General features: G+C 37.7%; 1 protein-coding gene across 8 annotated transcripts in view; it reads left to right on the top strand.

The window, feature by feature from the left end:
- ARID1B (AT-rich interaction domain 1B) overlaps positions 1–15385 on the top strand; it is a 439972-nt gene that overhangs the window by 115842 nt on the left and 308745 nt on the right. For all 8 annotated transcript variants that reach the window (XM_047769863.1, XM_047769862.1, XM_047769858.1 and 5 more), the window contains exon 3: positions 13804–13953. In XM_047769863.1, the coding sequence (XP_047625819.1) occupies positions 13804–13953 (150 nt within the window). The remainder of the gene's footprint in view (positions 1–13803; positions 13954–15385) is intronic.

The following is a 15385-nucleotide window of genomic DNA, read 5'->3' as shown; positions in this document are numbered from 1 at the left end:
TAAAGGCAATGTAAGAAATTGGGTTTTTTAATAGTTAAAATAGAATTAGAATATGGTCTAATAGGAAATATTTTGGCCCAGTTGTCTTTATTTGCCGTTGGATTGGCGAACTGTATCTTAGGACAATTATTTCACACCCTTTCATGTTTTAGCAAAATAGTTAAATGGCTTTGTATTACCCTAGTGCCTACTGACATACCTGCAGAGTTACTCAAGGATTGTTTTGTGGGGGATAGTTATGATTTTTGACTATTTATTTTGTTTCAGAATGAATAGGTTAGACTGTCTAATTTATTTTTTAATTTTTTAATTTCAAATTTTCTTTTTTAATTGAAGTACAGTTGATTTACAGTATTGTGTCAGTTTCACGTGCCCAAAGTGATTCAGTTCTATATACATGTATATATGTGTGTATATATATTCTGTTCTAGATTCTTTTCCTTTATAGGTTGTTGCAAAATATTGACTCTGGTTCCCTGTGCTGTCCACAAGTTCCTTACTGGTTATCTATTTTATATCTAGTAGTGTGTATATGTTAATCCCAAACTCCTGTTTTTCCCTCCCTGCCGTCTCTCTCTCTTTTGATAACCTCGTTTGTTTTCTCTGTTTCTGGGTCTATTGCTATTTTGTGTTTAAGTTCACTTGTATCATTTTTTTGGTTCTGTATGTGTGGTACTTGTCTTTGCCTGGCTCACTTCACTTGGTATGATAAACCGAAGGTCCGTCCATGTTGCTGCAGATGGCATTATTTCACTTTTTTATGGCTGAGTAATATTGCATTGTGTGTGTATGTATATGTGTGTGAGAATATATAAATGTAAATGCCACATCTTAATCCATTCGTTTATCGATGGACATTTAGGCTGCTTCTAAGAATGTCTGATTTTAATGTTTTAAAATAGAAGAGACAGTAGAGAAAGAACTGAAACATTTAATTTGTTGAAAATCCTGCATTGAGTAAATCTTCCTCTATCCACCCTGCCTGAACTCTCTTTCTATTAATGATTTTAAATGTCAACATCCTATGTTTTTTCCTGACCAGTATTTTGGGAATTTTGGGCACATGGCAATTTTCATTCCATCTGATGAAGAAAGGAAAAAATTGCAAATCTCAGGGGAAATAATTAAATGATTTTCTCTTTTCTATAAATATTTGCTTTGAAATATATTTATGTTTCAAGGGCTTTGATATTTTATCCAAAGCGTCATTTCCTCATACGGTCTCAACCTCATAATGAAACGCCTCTTTAAACTTATTCAATATCACAAGTTTATTGGTGAAACTTATATGCTAAATAACTCAAAATGAGACCCTCCTCACTTTTGCCTTGAGTATATGATATTTGTATTGGTAGAAATTTTATGTCCTAATATTTTCTAATTTCAGTATTTAAAAACAGAAGAAATTTTGTGTGAATGTCTCATCTGTAACCATTGTGTTTATATTCACCTGTCTCCCATTTTTCAACCCCTTCCCAGTCCAGCTGCATCTCTTCTGTTCGTTGGGCTCCCCAGTAGTTTTGTCTGCTCTTACTGCTACTCTCTTCGAGAATGGAGCGAGGTCTCCCAAAGCGCCCTTTTGCTTTTCCTGCGTGACTCCATGCTTCGTGTACCTGCTCCTCCCTGGTCCTTTTAGTTGATGACCGAGTGTCCTGGGAGAGTGGAAGGGGCCATGGATGGGGAGGGGTGTGCGCACAGAGTTGTGTTTGTGACTCCAGCTGGGTGAAATTGTGCAGGTTCCTTAACCCTTGACCCTAGCTTCTTGGTCTTAATAAGGAGAGTTGAGCTGGTGGTCTCTGAAGTCTCTGCTGGTTGCAATAGTGCATGATAAAGTCATTTATAATAACGTGTAACTAGGCTTAGCCTTCTGAGGTTGGGGAATGGTTGTGTATTTTCAGTCTAAAACAGTAGTTTATTGACCCAAATATGTGACTGTGTGTGTTGGATATATTCTTGAGGGCCCCCCCCCCATTCTGTGATCCAGAGAGTAAAATTCAAGGAGTCTGTTTTTCAACCACTAATATACATATTTATTTCCTCTAGTCTTACCTTTGCACGTGGGGTTCAGGGGAGAAATCACTGATGTGTGAGAGAGGATGGGTTCGTAGTAGAAACACCTTCTAATGGAAAAGGACTCCTTTATTCTCACTCCTCACTATTTGTCATGAATCCCTTCTGAGGGTCAGGGCAAAAAATAACACGACTAGCGAGGTAATGGTCATTGGAAGCTTATTCGGTCCCTGGGTAGCACAGGGCAAAGCCTGCAGCTGCCTCGCTGTCCTCCGAGTCAGTAGCAGTGCCTCTGCTCAGGGAGCATGCCAGTAAAGGTGCCCGTACGGGTTCGTCCCCGGGATTGTCTCTTCTTAGGTTCTTCTGTCTGCTGGATTCCCAAAGCCTCAAAGGAAGCCAGCTTTGGGTTTTGGCCATGATGTGTGGAGACATCTGACCCTTTTGCATTACCGTTGCTGTTACTTTTCTGCATTCATGCATCTTTCACCTTATACACCATTTACATGCAGGGGTGGATAGATTGGTGAGTACATGTTTCTCCTTTAAAAATTTCTTATAGAGCACTTCGACTTGTATTTTTACAGGACCATGTTTTAAAGCAATATAGTTTTTGAAACACCCATTTTTGAGGGTCTTGGTGGTTTTAACTCACGTTTTTATAAACTCAGTTATTAAAATCATTCCCTCCTTCCCTTTTTCTTTCTCTCTTTGGGGAGGGGGCAGGAAAGAAAAAAATACAGGAAGATATAGAAGCAAACAGCTCACATCTACAAAGGATGGACTTAGACTTTTGGAAAAATGAAACCACATAAGTTCTCCTCCTTGACTCTTTCAGTGAAACAACAAAACACTCCAAAGCTGTATTAAAAAACCACACACACACACACACACACTCACACACACACACGGAATTTAAATGCCTGAGTTTTTATATCTCAAGGTAGAAAGTTCATGCCATGAGTGGTCTCTCCCCTATCCCCCCCCCCCCCCCATCAAGTTCCCCTCTGTAGAAGATAGCAGTTGCTTGTCTCTCCATTGGCTGTTTTAAAATTCTAGTCTGATTCTGGTAAATCCCTGTTTTCTCTGTTTCCCCTACTCCATAGTTCTCCAATAGAGTGGTCTTTTCAATCTCGCATTCGCTGCACATGTTCCAGTCATGCGGTTACAAAGTTGACATTGCAGCCTCAGCAAAGGTTATCTCTTTAAAATGCTCTGAAATTCCCCTTTGGCACATCCATTTTGGCAGCTGCGTTTATATGGGAATGTGGTAAAGCTTTTTGGCTCCCCTTTTGTGCTTTATAAAAATAGAAGTCTCCGGCCAGAAGGGCAGCTAGGCAAGGAGCTCCTTCAATAGTTCCCATCCGTTGTACTGCCGCATATTTCCATTGTTACCTGTGCTAAATGGTATTCTTACCATGTGCGTGTGGACCAAGTGGGTGGATTTGAAAAACATGAGCATACTGTAGCCTCACACTTATTTTAAAGTCTTATTAGAAAACCCTGCTGTTCTAACATGTGTGTGAGGTACTGTTGTACTGTTTTGGCTTTTGATTTTGTAATCCTTTTATATATTTTTTTTAAAGAATGGAAACAACTTAGGAGTTCCTGTCGTGGCGCAGTGGTTAACGAATCCGACCAGGAACCATGAGGTTGCGGGTTCGATCCCTGACCTTTCTCAGTGGGTTAAGGATCCGGCGTTGCTGTGAGCTGTGGTGTAGGTTGCAGGCGTGGCTCAGATCCCGCGTTGGCGTTGCTTTGGTTGTGGCACAGGCCGGTGGCTATAGCTCTTACTAGACCCCTAGCCTGGGAACCTCCATATGCTGTGGAAAGCGGCCCTAGAAAAGGCAAAAAGACAAAAAATAAAATAAAATAAAGAATGAAAACAACTCAAAGATTATATTCACCAATTCAGAACTCCTATTGCAGTTTGGGTAATAATATAACATGAAAAACGGAAGCTCCAGATTGCTTTTCAGTGAGAGGTATTCATTACCAGATAAATGACATCATGCACCTGCTTTCTTGGGAACGTGCTTTCCTAAGTGGAGACAACTGAAACGCTGTGAGGCACCAGAGGCCCTCTCCCCACCATCTCCTTCTCTTTCTTCTTCTTCTTCTTTTTTAATTTTTATTTATTTATTTTTATTTTTAAGTAGCTTTTACTAGGAAAATTTTGCTTCTGGTAGCAGAATTGACCTATTTATTGCTGTAGGTGGCCTCAGAGCCCCTTATTTCTCTGCACACTGTGAGCTTCCTAGAAGTAGGGCTTTGTGCAAGCCATGCTGGTGCATTCCCATAGTTACGATTCTCTCGTGTAAAAATGACTGCATATGTTTGGTATGGAAAATACTTATTTTTCATTTTGTTTTAAATGTAAATGCTGGTAACCTCAGTGTCAAAGCTTCTGCATTAAAAGTGAGCAAGGTTCCTTTTACTGTTCAGTTTTTTTCTGCTTATTATATCAATAAGGCATGCAGACTCATAGGCGCAATTTTATCTTTTTTTGGGGGGGGGGGGGGAGGGGGGTCTTTTTATGGCATATGGAGGTGCCCAGGCTAGAGGTTGAATCAAAGCTGCAGCTGCTGGCCCGCAACACGGGACCTGACCTGCATCTTCTACTTCCACCACAGCTCACAGCAATGCTGGATCCTTTAACCCACTGAGCTAGGCCAGGGATCAAACCTGCATCTCCATGGATACTAGTTGGGTTTGTTACCACTGAGCTGTGATAGGAACTCCTATTCAGGAAATATTTTGGAGTTTCTTTTTCTTTTTTTTTTTTTTTTTTTTTGCCACACCTGCTTTATGCAGATGTTCTTGGGCCAGGGATGGAACCCAAGTCACAGGCAGTGACAGCACTGAACCCTTCCTTAATTGCTAGGCCACCAGGGAACTCTTAGACCACTTGTTTTGGTATGCTGGTTCTGTTTTCTTCAAGAATAGGTGATATGGGAGTTTCCATCGTGGTTCAGTGGTTAATGAGTCCAACTGGGAACCATGAGGTTGCAGGTTTGATCCCTGGCCTTGCCCAGTGGGTTAAGGATCCGGTGTTGCCGTGAGCTGTGGTGTAGGCTGCAGACGTGGCTCAGATCCCCCGTTGCTGTGGCTCTGGCGTAGGCTGGAGGCTACAGTTCCAATTCAGCCCCTAGCCTGGGAACCTCCATATGTCGTGGGAGCAGCCCTAGAAAAATACCAAAAAAAAAAAAAAGGTGATATGAATCAATAATCTTTTACCCTTAGGTAGACCCCCTCCCATTCATATAAATTGGAAATATGTCCTTTTTTAGGTAAAATTTTAGAATGAAATCTATTCTCTTGTACTTATATGGATACTTTCTGAAGCTGCGGATTTTCTTCTTGTTATGCTTCTGTTTTGTCAGAAAAGCACTGTAGACTTTATAGATCTGTGATATCGAATGCCCTCCATGGATCCTTGGGAAAAAAGTGTTTTAAAGTGCATAATTAGGGCACTTGAGCATAAAACTACAATTATACACTTGTGTGTTAATTTTGTGTACAGTGAGACTTAACACTGGTTGTAAATGAGGAAGCATTTACTGCCCGTGAATGCCTGCGTTTTATGAATACTTACACAAAACCTCCTCTAATTGGCTGACCTGGAAAGAAAGGTGAAAACATCTGTTAGGAGACAGAGAAAAATACAAAATGTGTACTAGTGGTTTGTTTTAAAAAGTAAGTAGAAAAGTGATTTTACTTTTATGTATGTCTGTGCTTGTTGTGCCTTTGATATCATTTACACTATTTTAGCTGCTCTTCTGCAGTAAAGACTAACAGAGTGACAGCAGTTTAGGTAAGGCAACGCAAATAATCAAGGGATTGAGTGGGGAGATAGATAGCAGTTGACAAGGAATCTCTGATCTGGTAGAAAGAAAAAGCCTTGCTCGTGCTGGATGACCATACCTTTGTTAATCAGATTCCATGTACTAGCATTAGGGGGCACTCCTTGAAACTTGGAGTTAATTTTATGAAAACTACAGGATGTACCACTTTACAAAATGGATAATAATATTCCAGAACTTGTTACCTTCAGAAGGTGGCATGGACTAGAAATAAATTTAATAAATTAATTTAAGAAGGGTATAAATAAATTCATGAGATGAAGAGGAAATAAAGGCTGTTGAGGACATACCGCTGACTTTTGGAAATTGAGGTCATGAGAGGCACTACCATTTAGTTCCCACAGCCAAATGCAGAGCATTCACTCTGGAGAATGTTGGTCTGACCGAGTGCTCATTAAGCTGTGATTTGCTAAATACAGAGGAGTTCGAATATTTATGTTATTTTCAACTGATTATGTGTATAATCTTATACTGTGTGTACCTGGTTAAGGAAGTTTTAGAAAGCAAAATTTGTCATTGAAAAGGATATTGCTGATGACAAATGAGAACTTTGCAGTTTCGTTTCACAAGTTGAAAAGTACATCTATTTTCTGATAGGAGTTAAAAAGATTTTTTTTAAGCTAAATGCGTGCTCTGATATTTCGGGTATTTTTCAGTCTGTTAAACAGCAGCAGTGTTTATAGCCCGGAAGTTATCTGTTAGGAACGAGGGCACAGACAGAAATGGAAGTGGGCTCCATAGCAACGTGAGCTGTGTAACGAGCTTGTTTGTGTGGTTGGTCATCAAGCCTGTTCTGGAGTTTAGACACTGCTTGACCCTTGACTGCTTTGCTGACTCCTTCAGCCTCACATTGTCTTTTTCTGTTACTGAAGGGAAGCTTGACAAAATCTGAACAAACGTAAGAGCTTCAGTGTACAGTGCATACAGTAAGCACTCAGTGTGTGTGTGTTGATTGTTTCTCACCTTTCAAGCGTGAAGGAATAATTTCAGGAAGTTGTGGAGGTTTTTGTTTTTGTTTCTTTTTTTTCCTTAGACAAGCCCAAGACAGGATTTGTATTTCTTTTTAAAATAAGAAAGTGAACTTAAAAAACATGTAAATTGTTTAGAAGTCTCAATTGGGAACTTAGCTTAAGGGACTGCAGATTGTGGAGCATTTGTAGAATTTGACCTTGTAAACTTTATTTATTACCTTCTAGCACATTATTTTTGACTGGACATGTTGACATAATAAAATTTTCTCAGGCAGTTGGTTCAGCCACACATCAGCTTAAGCATCTGAGTTCCTTGCTGTGGGGAATTTTCGGTCTGTCTCTTATGCATGAAAAATAGCATTTGCTTTTTCTGTGAAATCAGAAGCCAGCAGAATTTGCCGAGGTAATGACTAACATGTAGCTTTTGTGAACTCATGATTTTTACTATGCTCTTTGCCTTCCCATTTTGTAGAATTTACCTAGAAGGGCTCAAATTCGTGGTGAAAAACAAGTTAAAAATTAAGGAGCTTTCTGCCATTAAATATAAATTGTTATAGGTTTTTTTATATAATTCTTAGACAGCAATATTCAAAATAAATGTCATTTAGTCCTAAATTCACGGAAAACAACAATCGGTTTAAGAAATGATACGTGACATTTGATGTGTGTCCTAGGCTTGTTAATTCTTTACTCACCACACATACACAGATTTTCATATTTAATATATATATATATATAGTTTTATAATCTGCTACCCCTTAAGTCCCATCTCAATAATCCATTGTATGACTTCCTTGCTATTAAATATAGCTTCTCTGCAATTAGATTAATTAATTGTAATGGCTCTGTAATATTTTATTTAAATAAAATATCGTTACTCCCCCTCTTTTAAACCAGTCTCTGTTGATGTACGTTTAGACATTTAAACTGTTTTCATATTTTTGAGTCGGGGTGCTGTCCTGGAGGCAGGGTGAACTCCTTGCCAGACATGTCTTTGTGCTCTTGTTTCATATTTTTCCTTAAGATAAATTCTCAAAAGTAGAATTCTGAGTTGAATGGACATTGTTTGTATACATATTGTGACTTGCCTGAAATAGTTGAATTTACATACTCACCATGACTTGTTCATTATTATTTGCTGTGTAATATTTTAGAATTATATAAATTGGAAATATGGAAACTCCCTGTTACTCCCCTAAGAATAATTACTATTTAATTATCCACTAGGAAATTTACATCTAGGCAGGAATGGTTTAACATAGATATATTATAAAAAATGTGGGGTTAAATGTTTGAATGCCTTCTTCAGTATTAAGTGTACATACCTATGTTCAAGATATAATTCATACACAATGAAATGCTCAGAACTTAAGTAGACAGTTCAGTGAGTTTTGACGAATGCGTTCATGAAAGCACCACCCCCATAATTCATCACTCACAGAAGTTTCCTCGTGCCTCTTTCTAGCTAGTCCCTATATTCCCACAACCACTGTTGTGATTCCTATCACCATAAATTCATTTTCCCTGTATTTAAACCTCATGTAAACAGGTCATACAGTGTGTTAAATTGTGCACATTTAATACAGAAGAGAAGCGTAGATACCAAATCAAACTGTACTACTTAGAACAAAAGGATCCCAAGCTGAAAGGAAAATTATATGCTGGAGTAACAAGAGTGGGTCTTTCAAAAGACTGAAGTTGGACCCTTAACCTTACACTAAATACCAAAATTAACTCAAACTACATCACAGACCTAAAAACATAAGAGCTAAAGCTATAAAACTCATAAAAGAAAACATAGGAGAAAGCTTCATGACGTTAAGTTTGGCAGTGATTTCGTGGATGTGAAACAGATGCAAGGCAACAAAAGAAAAGATGGATAAATTGGACTGTGTCAAACTTTAAAACTTTTGTGCATCAAGGGACTCTTATCAGAGAACAAAAAGGCAGCCTGCAGAAGAGGAGAAAATATTTGAAATCAAGAATCATATAAGGCATTAATATCCAAAATATATAAAGCACGCCTACAACAAAAACCAAACAACCCAATTAAAAAATGGGTCAAGACTTGAATATACTTTTCCAAGTAAGATAAACAAGTGGTTGATAAGCATGAGAAAGATGCTCAATATCACCAGTCATTAGGGAATTGAAAATCAAACTCATAACGAGTGACACCACTTCACACTCATTAGGATGGCTATTACTAAAACAAACAGAAATTTTCAGGTATTTTCAAGTATGTGGAGAAATTGTAACCTTTGTGTACTGCTGGCAGGAATTAAAAATGGTACTGCTGCTGTGATAAGCCGTATGGCAGTTCCTCAAAAAATTAAACATAGAACTACCGTATGACCCAGCAGTTCCACTTCTGGCTGTATTTCCAAAAGAAGTAAAATAACGACTTAAATAGGTTATTCGTATGCCCATTTTCATAGCAGTAATTTTTCATGAACATTAAAAGAAACAGCCCAGGTGTCCACGGTGGATATCTGGATGAACAAAATGTAGTATAGTCTTAAAATGGAGTCTTTTTCAGTCTTAAAAAGGAATGAAATTCTGATACATGCCATAACATGGATAAACCTTTGCGGTATTAAGCTAAGTGAAATAAGCTAGACACAAAAGAACAAGTATTGTATGGTTATATCTATATGAGGAAACTAGACTAGCCAAAGTCACAGAGACAGAAAGCAATGTAGTGGTTACCAGGTAGAAGTGGGAGTTACTGTTTAATGGAAATAGAATTCCACTGTGGGATGGTGAGATTCTGGAGATGGGTAGTTGTGATGGTGGCACAACAGTGTGAACCTACTTAATGCCACTGACCTCTACATTTTAGACCTCTACATGGTCAGAATTCCATGTATGACTATAGCAAAATCTGTCTTTCCCGTTTAGCTGCTGTGTTAGAATTAGATTATGTCCTCTTTCTGGCTCTTGTAAATAGTATTGGATTGAAGATTATTCCTGGGACATATGTGAGTGTTTGATGGGTCTGTGTTTGCAACAGGAATTAACTGAGTCCTAGGGCAGTGCACCTTGAAACATAATGGGGAAACTGCTTTCTAAAACTTCTTAAAAAGAAAAAAGGAGAGAATATAAACCTGATCATTTCTTCATTTTTGACGAATGAGCAAAGAGTTCAGGGTAAAGTCAAATGTAAAGTAAGGCCTAGAATTCTGCACATTTAACGCCATAGAGAGATTTGAAAGTTAACAGACATGTCCTTTATCAGCGTGGTTACCTGAAATAAATACTGAAATGAATCATTTTTAGGTATACTTTCCCTCTCCAGTAACATTTGAAAGCGTTCATATTTCTTTGAAAATTGAAATAGATTTTTTTGTTCCTGTGTGTGCTCATGTTCCACTTGAAGATCTTCTTTATTTAGAAGAGAAGTAAATTTTTTTTTCTTATTGTAAAATAAGAAACAGAAAAGCCCTGATCTTAGGCATTTTCTGGAGGTTTCCACTTGGTTTAGTTTAGTGATAAACATCAGCATTTGCACGGTGCTAGTGACTTAGAGGGTTAGCAGGTAATAGCCGAGGCCACTCTGCTGCTGTCACCGTGAGGTGTGGTGTTTTCGGCTCTTGGATGAAGCTGACGTATGTGCATCAGAGACTTGGGTGGTACAGGTGATTTCAGTTTTATAATGAGTTCCTGCATTAGTTAAAATTTTATGTAATGATAAGAATTTAGTAGTCCATTGTACAACATTCATTTTTTTTTTTTTTAATTCCATGAACGTTAATATTGAGTAGCAGGCCTCTTCCAGGAGGTGTACCTTGATTGTAGGAGTGTGCAGCTTAATGATGAGGACAAAGAGTAAACACATGAACACATAAATAAGGGGTTAACTGACTAAATCTCATCCCCTCCCCTGTGGTAAAATCATATCAGAAATGGCCTGAGGATTGTGGTGGCTGGGGCTGTGCTTCAGTTGGGCAGGTCAGAGAAGGGGTAGCATCTGAGCTGAAAGTGCTTTATGTGCTCAGTGCTTAGCACTTGGTTCCTGAAATTCTCATTCTTGGTTAAATTTCACTTGCACCCAACAGTTTGGTAATCTTACTTACCCTGAATGTGGTTGAGAACTAAGAGATAAACAAAAAGACTCTCAGTAGCCAAAATGGATTTCACAAAACTTGAGGCAATAAAATAAAAGCTCAGTAGCCCTCATGGACAGTCCCTTGGGCCTTCATAACAGCGAGTGAGTGGGTTTCTCAGTCCTCAGCAGATTGTGTTAAAGGTATTTGTCAGAGTGACAATGGCTGAGTGCCTCGATGGCAGGCAGAGAGAGACCAGAGTTACTCTGGGGCTTGTGCAGGAGGCTTAGGGGCATTCCAGGTATTAGGGCTCTACCCTTTGATTTAGGTTTTGTAACAGTGACTGTTTGGCCTAAGATGTCACAAAAGCATATAACAGATCTTTGAGAGCCCTACATCTAAATTTATCTTGATTAAATCAAAACATTATTGGTCCTTAAAAAATTAAGACTAGTTCCTGACAACTGGAGTATTATATTTAGAAATTGGTTTTTTTTAAAGGCACTGGCTAGGAAATAATATTTTAGAGATACTACTACAACTTTTGTTTAATAAGTAATAATAGAATAGTATAGAATTCCAGGTAGGATTATTATATTACAGGTTGTAATATTAATATGAATTAATAGAGGAGGTAGCCCCATTTTGCAGATGGGAGATGTAAGACAAATACATTATGTGATTAATCATATTCATACAACTGGGGTGTAGGAGGACTTGGATTTGGATTTCATTTATTTCTAATGCAGAGATTCTTTAGCTAGACTAGAACTTAGTAATCTCCATTCAGGCATGGCTCCTGTGTAAGGACAGTAAACCAAATGCAGTTAATTGGCCCTAGGCCCAGGTCTTATAACTTATACCATAAGTTATCCCAGGCTCTTCAGAGAGTTAGGGGCCAGTTAGTTAGCACTGACTAATTAGACCATGTATCTAAAAGGATGGGTTGGTTTTTAATTCTGGATAACAGTAATAAAATCTCCCAAGCAGATGCCTTTGATGGTTTCCCCTGTGATGCTTGCTGTGTTCTCCAGATTGTTGCTATGGATTCATTGAAGATTTGCTCACACTCACACCTACTCTACCTGCCTCCCTTCCACGCTTTTCAGAGTTGGAATAGATAGTGCAAGATTCTAGTAAGTTCATGGCTGCTCTAGTGTTAGGAGACTCCTGCACTATTCCTCCTCTTGTTGTCTTGCTTAGAAAATAGAGCCCTCTTTCCCCAACACTTCCATATTGTGTGTAAGGGTTTCTGTAAACCAGAAAGTCAACATATTAAAGTGCAATTCATAGGGGAATTACTGGCTGTGTTGACTGAGTTTTACAGTCATTTTAACACTGGCAAAGTGTTATCCTAACTGCTTCAAATCAAACTGCAAAGATGCTTGTGTGTGAAATATAGTATTAGATATCAAATCAAACATATGGGTGCTGAACGGAAGGATATGTGTTGTGGTAGTATATGGTATTCTAGCATGTGGAGTTGTATTTTATGGAAATTCTTTGGCTTGGCTTATGGCAGGGACATACATTCATTATGAGATATCAAGCTGTAAAATAAATAAAAGCAAAGAATTCAACTGTGCTGTTGAGTGGTTTTCAGTACAAACTTGTCTGTTCTACTAACTTAGGGTCTGTGTGATGTGAGCCATTTATAAACTCTTGTGGCCCAATGTTTTGTCATCATTGCCAACAGCTTGAAAATAATCTAGATTGGGGCACTAGGGATGTGAACTTTAGCTTTTTCTATTTTTCCCTTTTTCTTCATTGTATATGTTACAAATTGCTGTGCTAATTGGTCTTAGAGGCAAAGTGTTTCATATTTTCCTCTTTATTCCTGTTCCCTTCATTCAGTATTCTATAGTGACTTCTTTTTTTAGGTGTGTATCTGGAACTGATGACTGAATTCTTAAGCATGTGAGCTTAAGGGGCTCAAGTTCTTGGAGTTCTTAAATGGACCATATTGTGGTATTAACTGACTTCACCATTCTTTCCAGCAATGCCATTCCGATAACTTGTTTTTCTTTCCCTCTCCTGTTCTCTCTCCCAGTTGGAAAAAAAAAAACAAACAAAAACAGTCAATAGATTTCTCATTTGAAAGAGCATCAAAAACTATCATATCATCAATGGTGCATTTACTGCATGTGGAGGGACTTTTTTTTTTTTTTTTAAAGCAGTAATTTCAAGAAATTTTAGCTTTGTATAAATTAGAGAGGGAGAAGACTCATTTTCGGTCATTTTGTCTGTATCCCAGGTATTTGCAATACAGTACACCTTGCTTGACATCATTAACTGTTTTATCAACTTGGAAAATACTGTCCTTGAATAGCCATGAATGTCTTTCCTTCAGAAATTCATATTGATGGTTATATTGTTTGATATACATAGTATTGTTTTCTAAAAGGGTTTCTTTGATTGTAAAGCAATGTTGTTTCTTTTTAGTGAAAACAGTAAATGGAATTGCTAATGTAAACTGGTGTTTGCTACAAATGTAATTGGGGCATTCTGACCTTAGTTGAAACAAACATGCCCCCAAACCACAAGTATCCTACAAAATATTAGTGAACTTGGGTTGGAGTTCATTTGCATATGAGTGTTGCATGAGAATGGATTAGCATAGTGCTTCTTGGCTTTCTTAGCAGAGGCTATTTTTTAAAATATCAGGAGCCTCCCCCCCCCTTATTTTTGTGAAATTATTTGATAAAATTTTATTTTTTAAAGCAAGGTTAAGTTTTTCCCTTCATTGATAGTATGAGAAGGCAGTTTGCCCACTTATCTAATGGAGAGAATATTAAAAATACTGAATTCAGTTGCTTAGCAAAGAACCCACTTCATGTCGCCGAATTGAAACCATATTTCATTTCAGTGAATTGCACATTTTGACTTTCTCACTTGCCCTGCTTGACTTCTTGACAGATGCCCCCTCAGTATGGACAGCAAGGTGTGAGTGGTTACTGCCAGCAGGGCCAGCAGCCTTACTACAACCAGCAGCCACAGCCTCCGCACCTTCCCCCGCAGGCGCAGTATCTGCCATCCCAGTCCCAGCAGAGGTACCAGCCACAGCAGGTGAGCACAGCTCCTGGTCCCCAGGCCCCTGTTCTGTGTTCAAAGGCCAAAACGGTTCTGAGACATCTTCCTGTTCCATTTAAAAAATTTATGTTTTCAGTGGGAAAATTTGTAGTTTTGAGAAAATGCAAAACTGTAACCTGCACTGTTTGTTTATGAATGAATGTTTGAGATTGAAGAGTGGGAAGAATCATTCGTTTAATAGCTTCTTACATTACTGGTTAGTGACAGCAGAAAATGTCAGTCATTTCATGTTCTTTGTCGTTTGTGTTCTGAATATTTAAAGAAAGTGCTCTGTCAGTTTGTTGAGGCTTATTCAGGAAAATGGTTTTATTGATCATTTAATCTTGCTTGTTGGCACATACATGGTATCTTTATCTTAAGCTTTCTTTTGATTTGTTTTCTTTTTAATGGTGAGTGCTACTATATCAAAACATTGTTGCCTTTGGCAGTGTTATTCTTCTTAAACTAGCTTATAAACAGATAATCACTTCAATTATAATATATTAAAATACTAAAGGGAATCATGTACTTTCAGTATGTGAAACAGTTTCTAGTTTAAATTAGCCTCATTAAATACTCTTTTAGGTTATTGGGTATTTCAGCTTACATGATTTGCAGAAAAATAATACATATGCATTTGGTACAGTGATTTAGTTTCATCTTGTTTTAGAGACTGTTATTGAGTAATATTAAAAGGAATCATGAGGGTAGGACCTATTCTCTACATTGAGATAAAACTTCCGTAGCACTTCCACTCATGAGCATTACAATGTAACCTTGCATTTTATATTTTGCTCTCTTCTTTCTTTTTTGTGAGGTGGGGCGGTGAAGAGCAGGGAAGACAGTGGCATTGACTATTTAGTTTTTTAAGTGCTTTTTACACAGCCTGGAGAGATTGTTAATGCTAAGTAAAATATATAAATATATGATGCTTAACTTTAATAAATTCAACTGATTTCTTAAGTATTTTCTTATGTTCTTTGGAAGCTTTTCCCATATGACTTTTATTTAAGAGTTCCAAAGAGTTTATGTCTTTACACAAAACATGTTAAAACAATAGCTGACATTAGAAGAGCCTATAGAATCTTGTTTTTTGAATCTATGTTTTCAAAATTTCGGTATATATAGCAATTTATAGAGGTAGGGATGTACATTGTTTCAAAGTTACTTAGTCTGGTCTTTTATTAAAATGAGGGAAAATTAAATAACCTTTCAGTGCCATTTCTTTTAAGTGAGAGAGACTGGTATCTAGGTTTAATGAGATATAAGGTTATAGGCTTTTTCATGAGCTTTCAGAGCCTTATTGAACTTCTCTGTAGACAGAATGTTTTGTCATATCATCAAAGTTTAAGAAGGACTTCATAGAGAGATTACATTACTCATTTTACTTTAGTGTGATAAAATGAATCTCTGATTGTAAAACCAATTT

Source organism: Phacochoerus africanus, chromosome 2 (assembly GCF_016906955.1).
Source record: "Phacochoerus africanus isolate WHEZ1 chromosome 2, ROS_Pafr_v1, whole genome shotgun sequence".
NCBI classification, from domain to species: domain Eukaryota; kingdom Metazoa; phylum Chordata; class Mammalia; order Artiodactyla; family Suidae; genus Phacochoerus; species Phacochoerus africanus.
The sequence above is the reverse complement of the archived record's forward strand: the minus strand, read 5'-3'. Positions and strand labels throughout refer to the sequence as shown.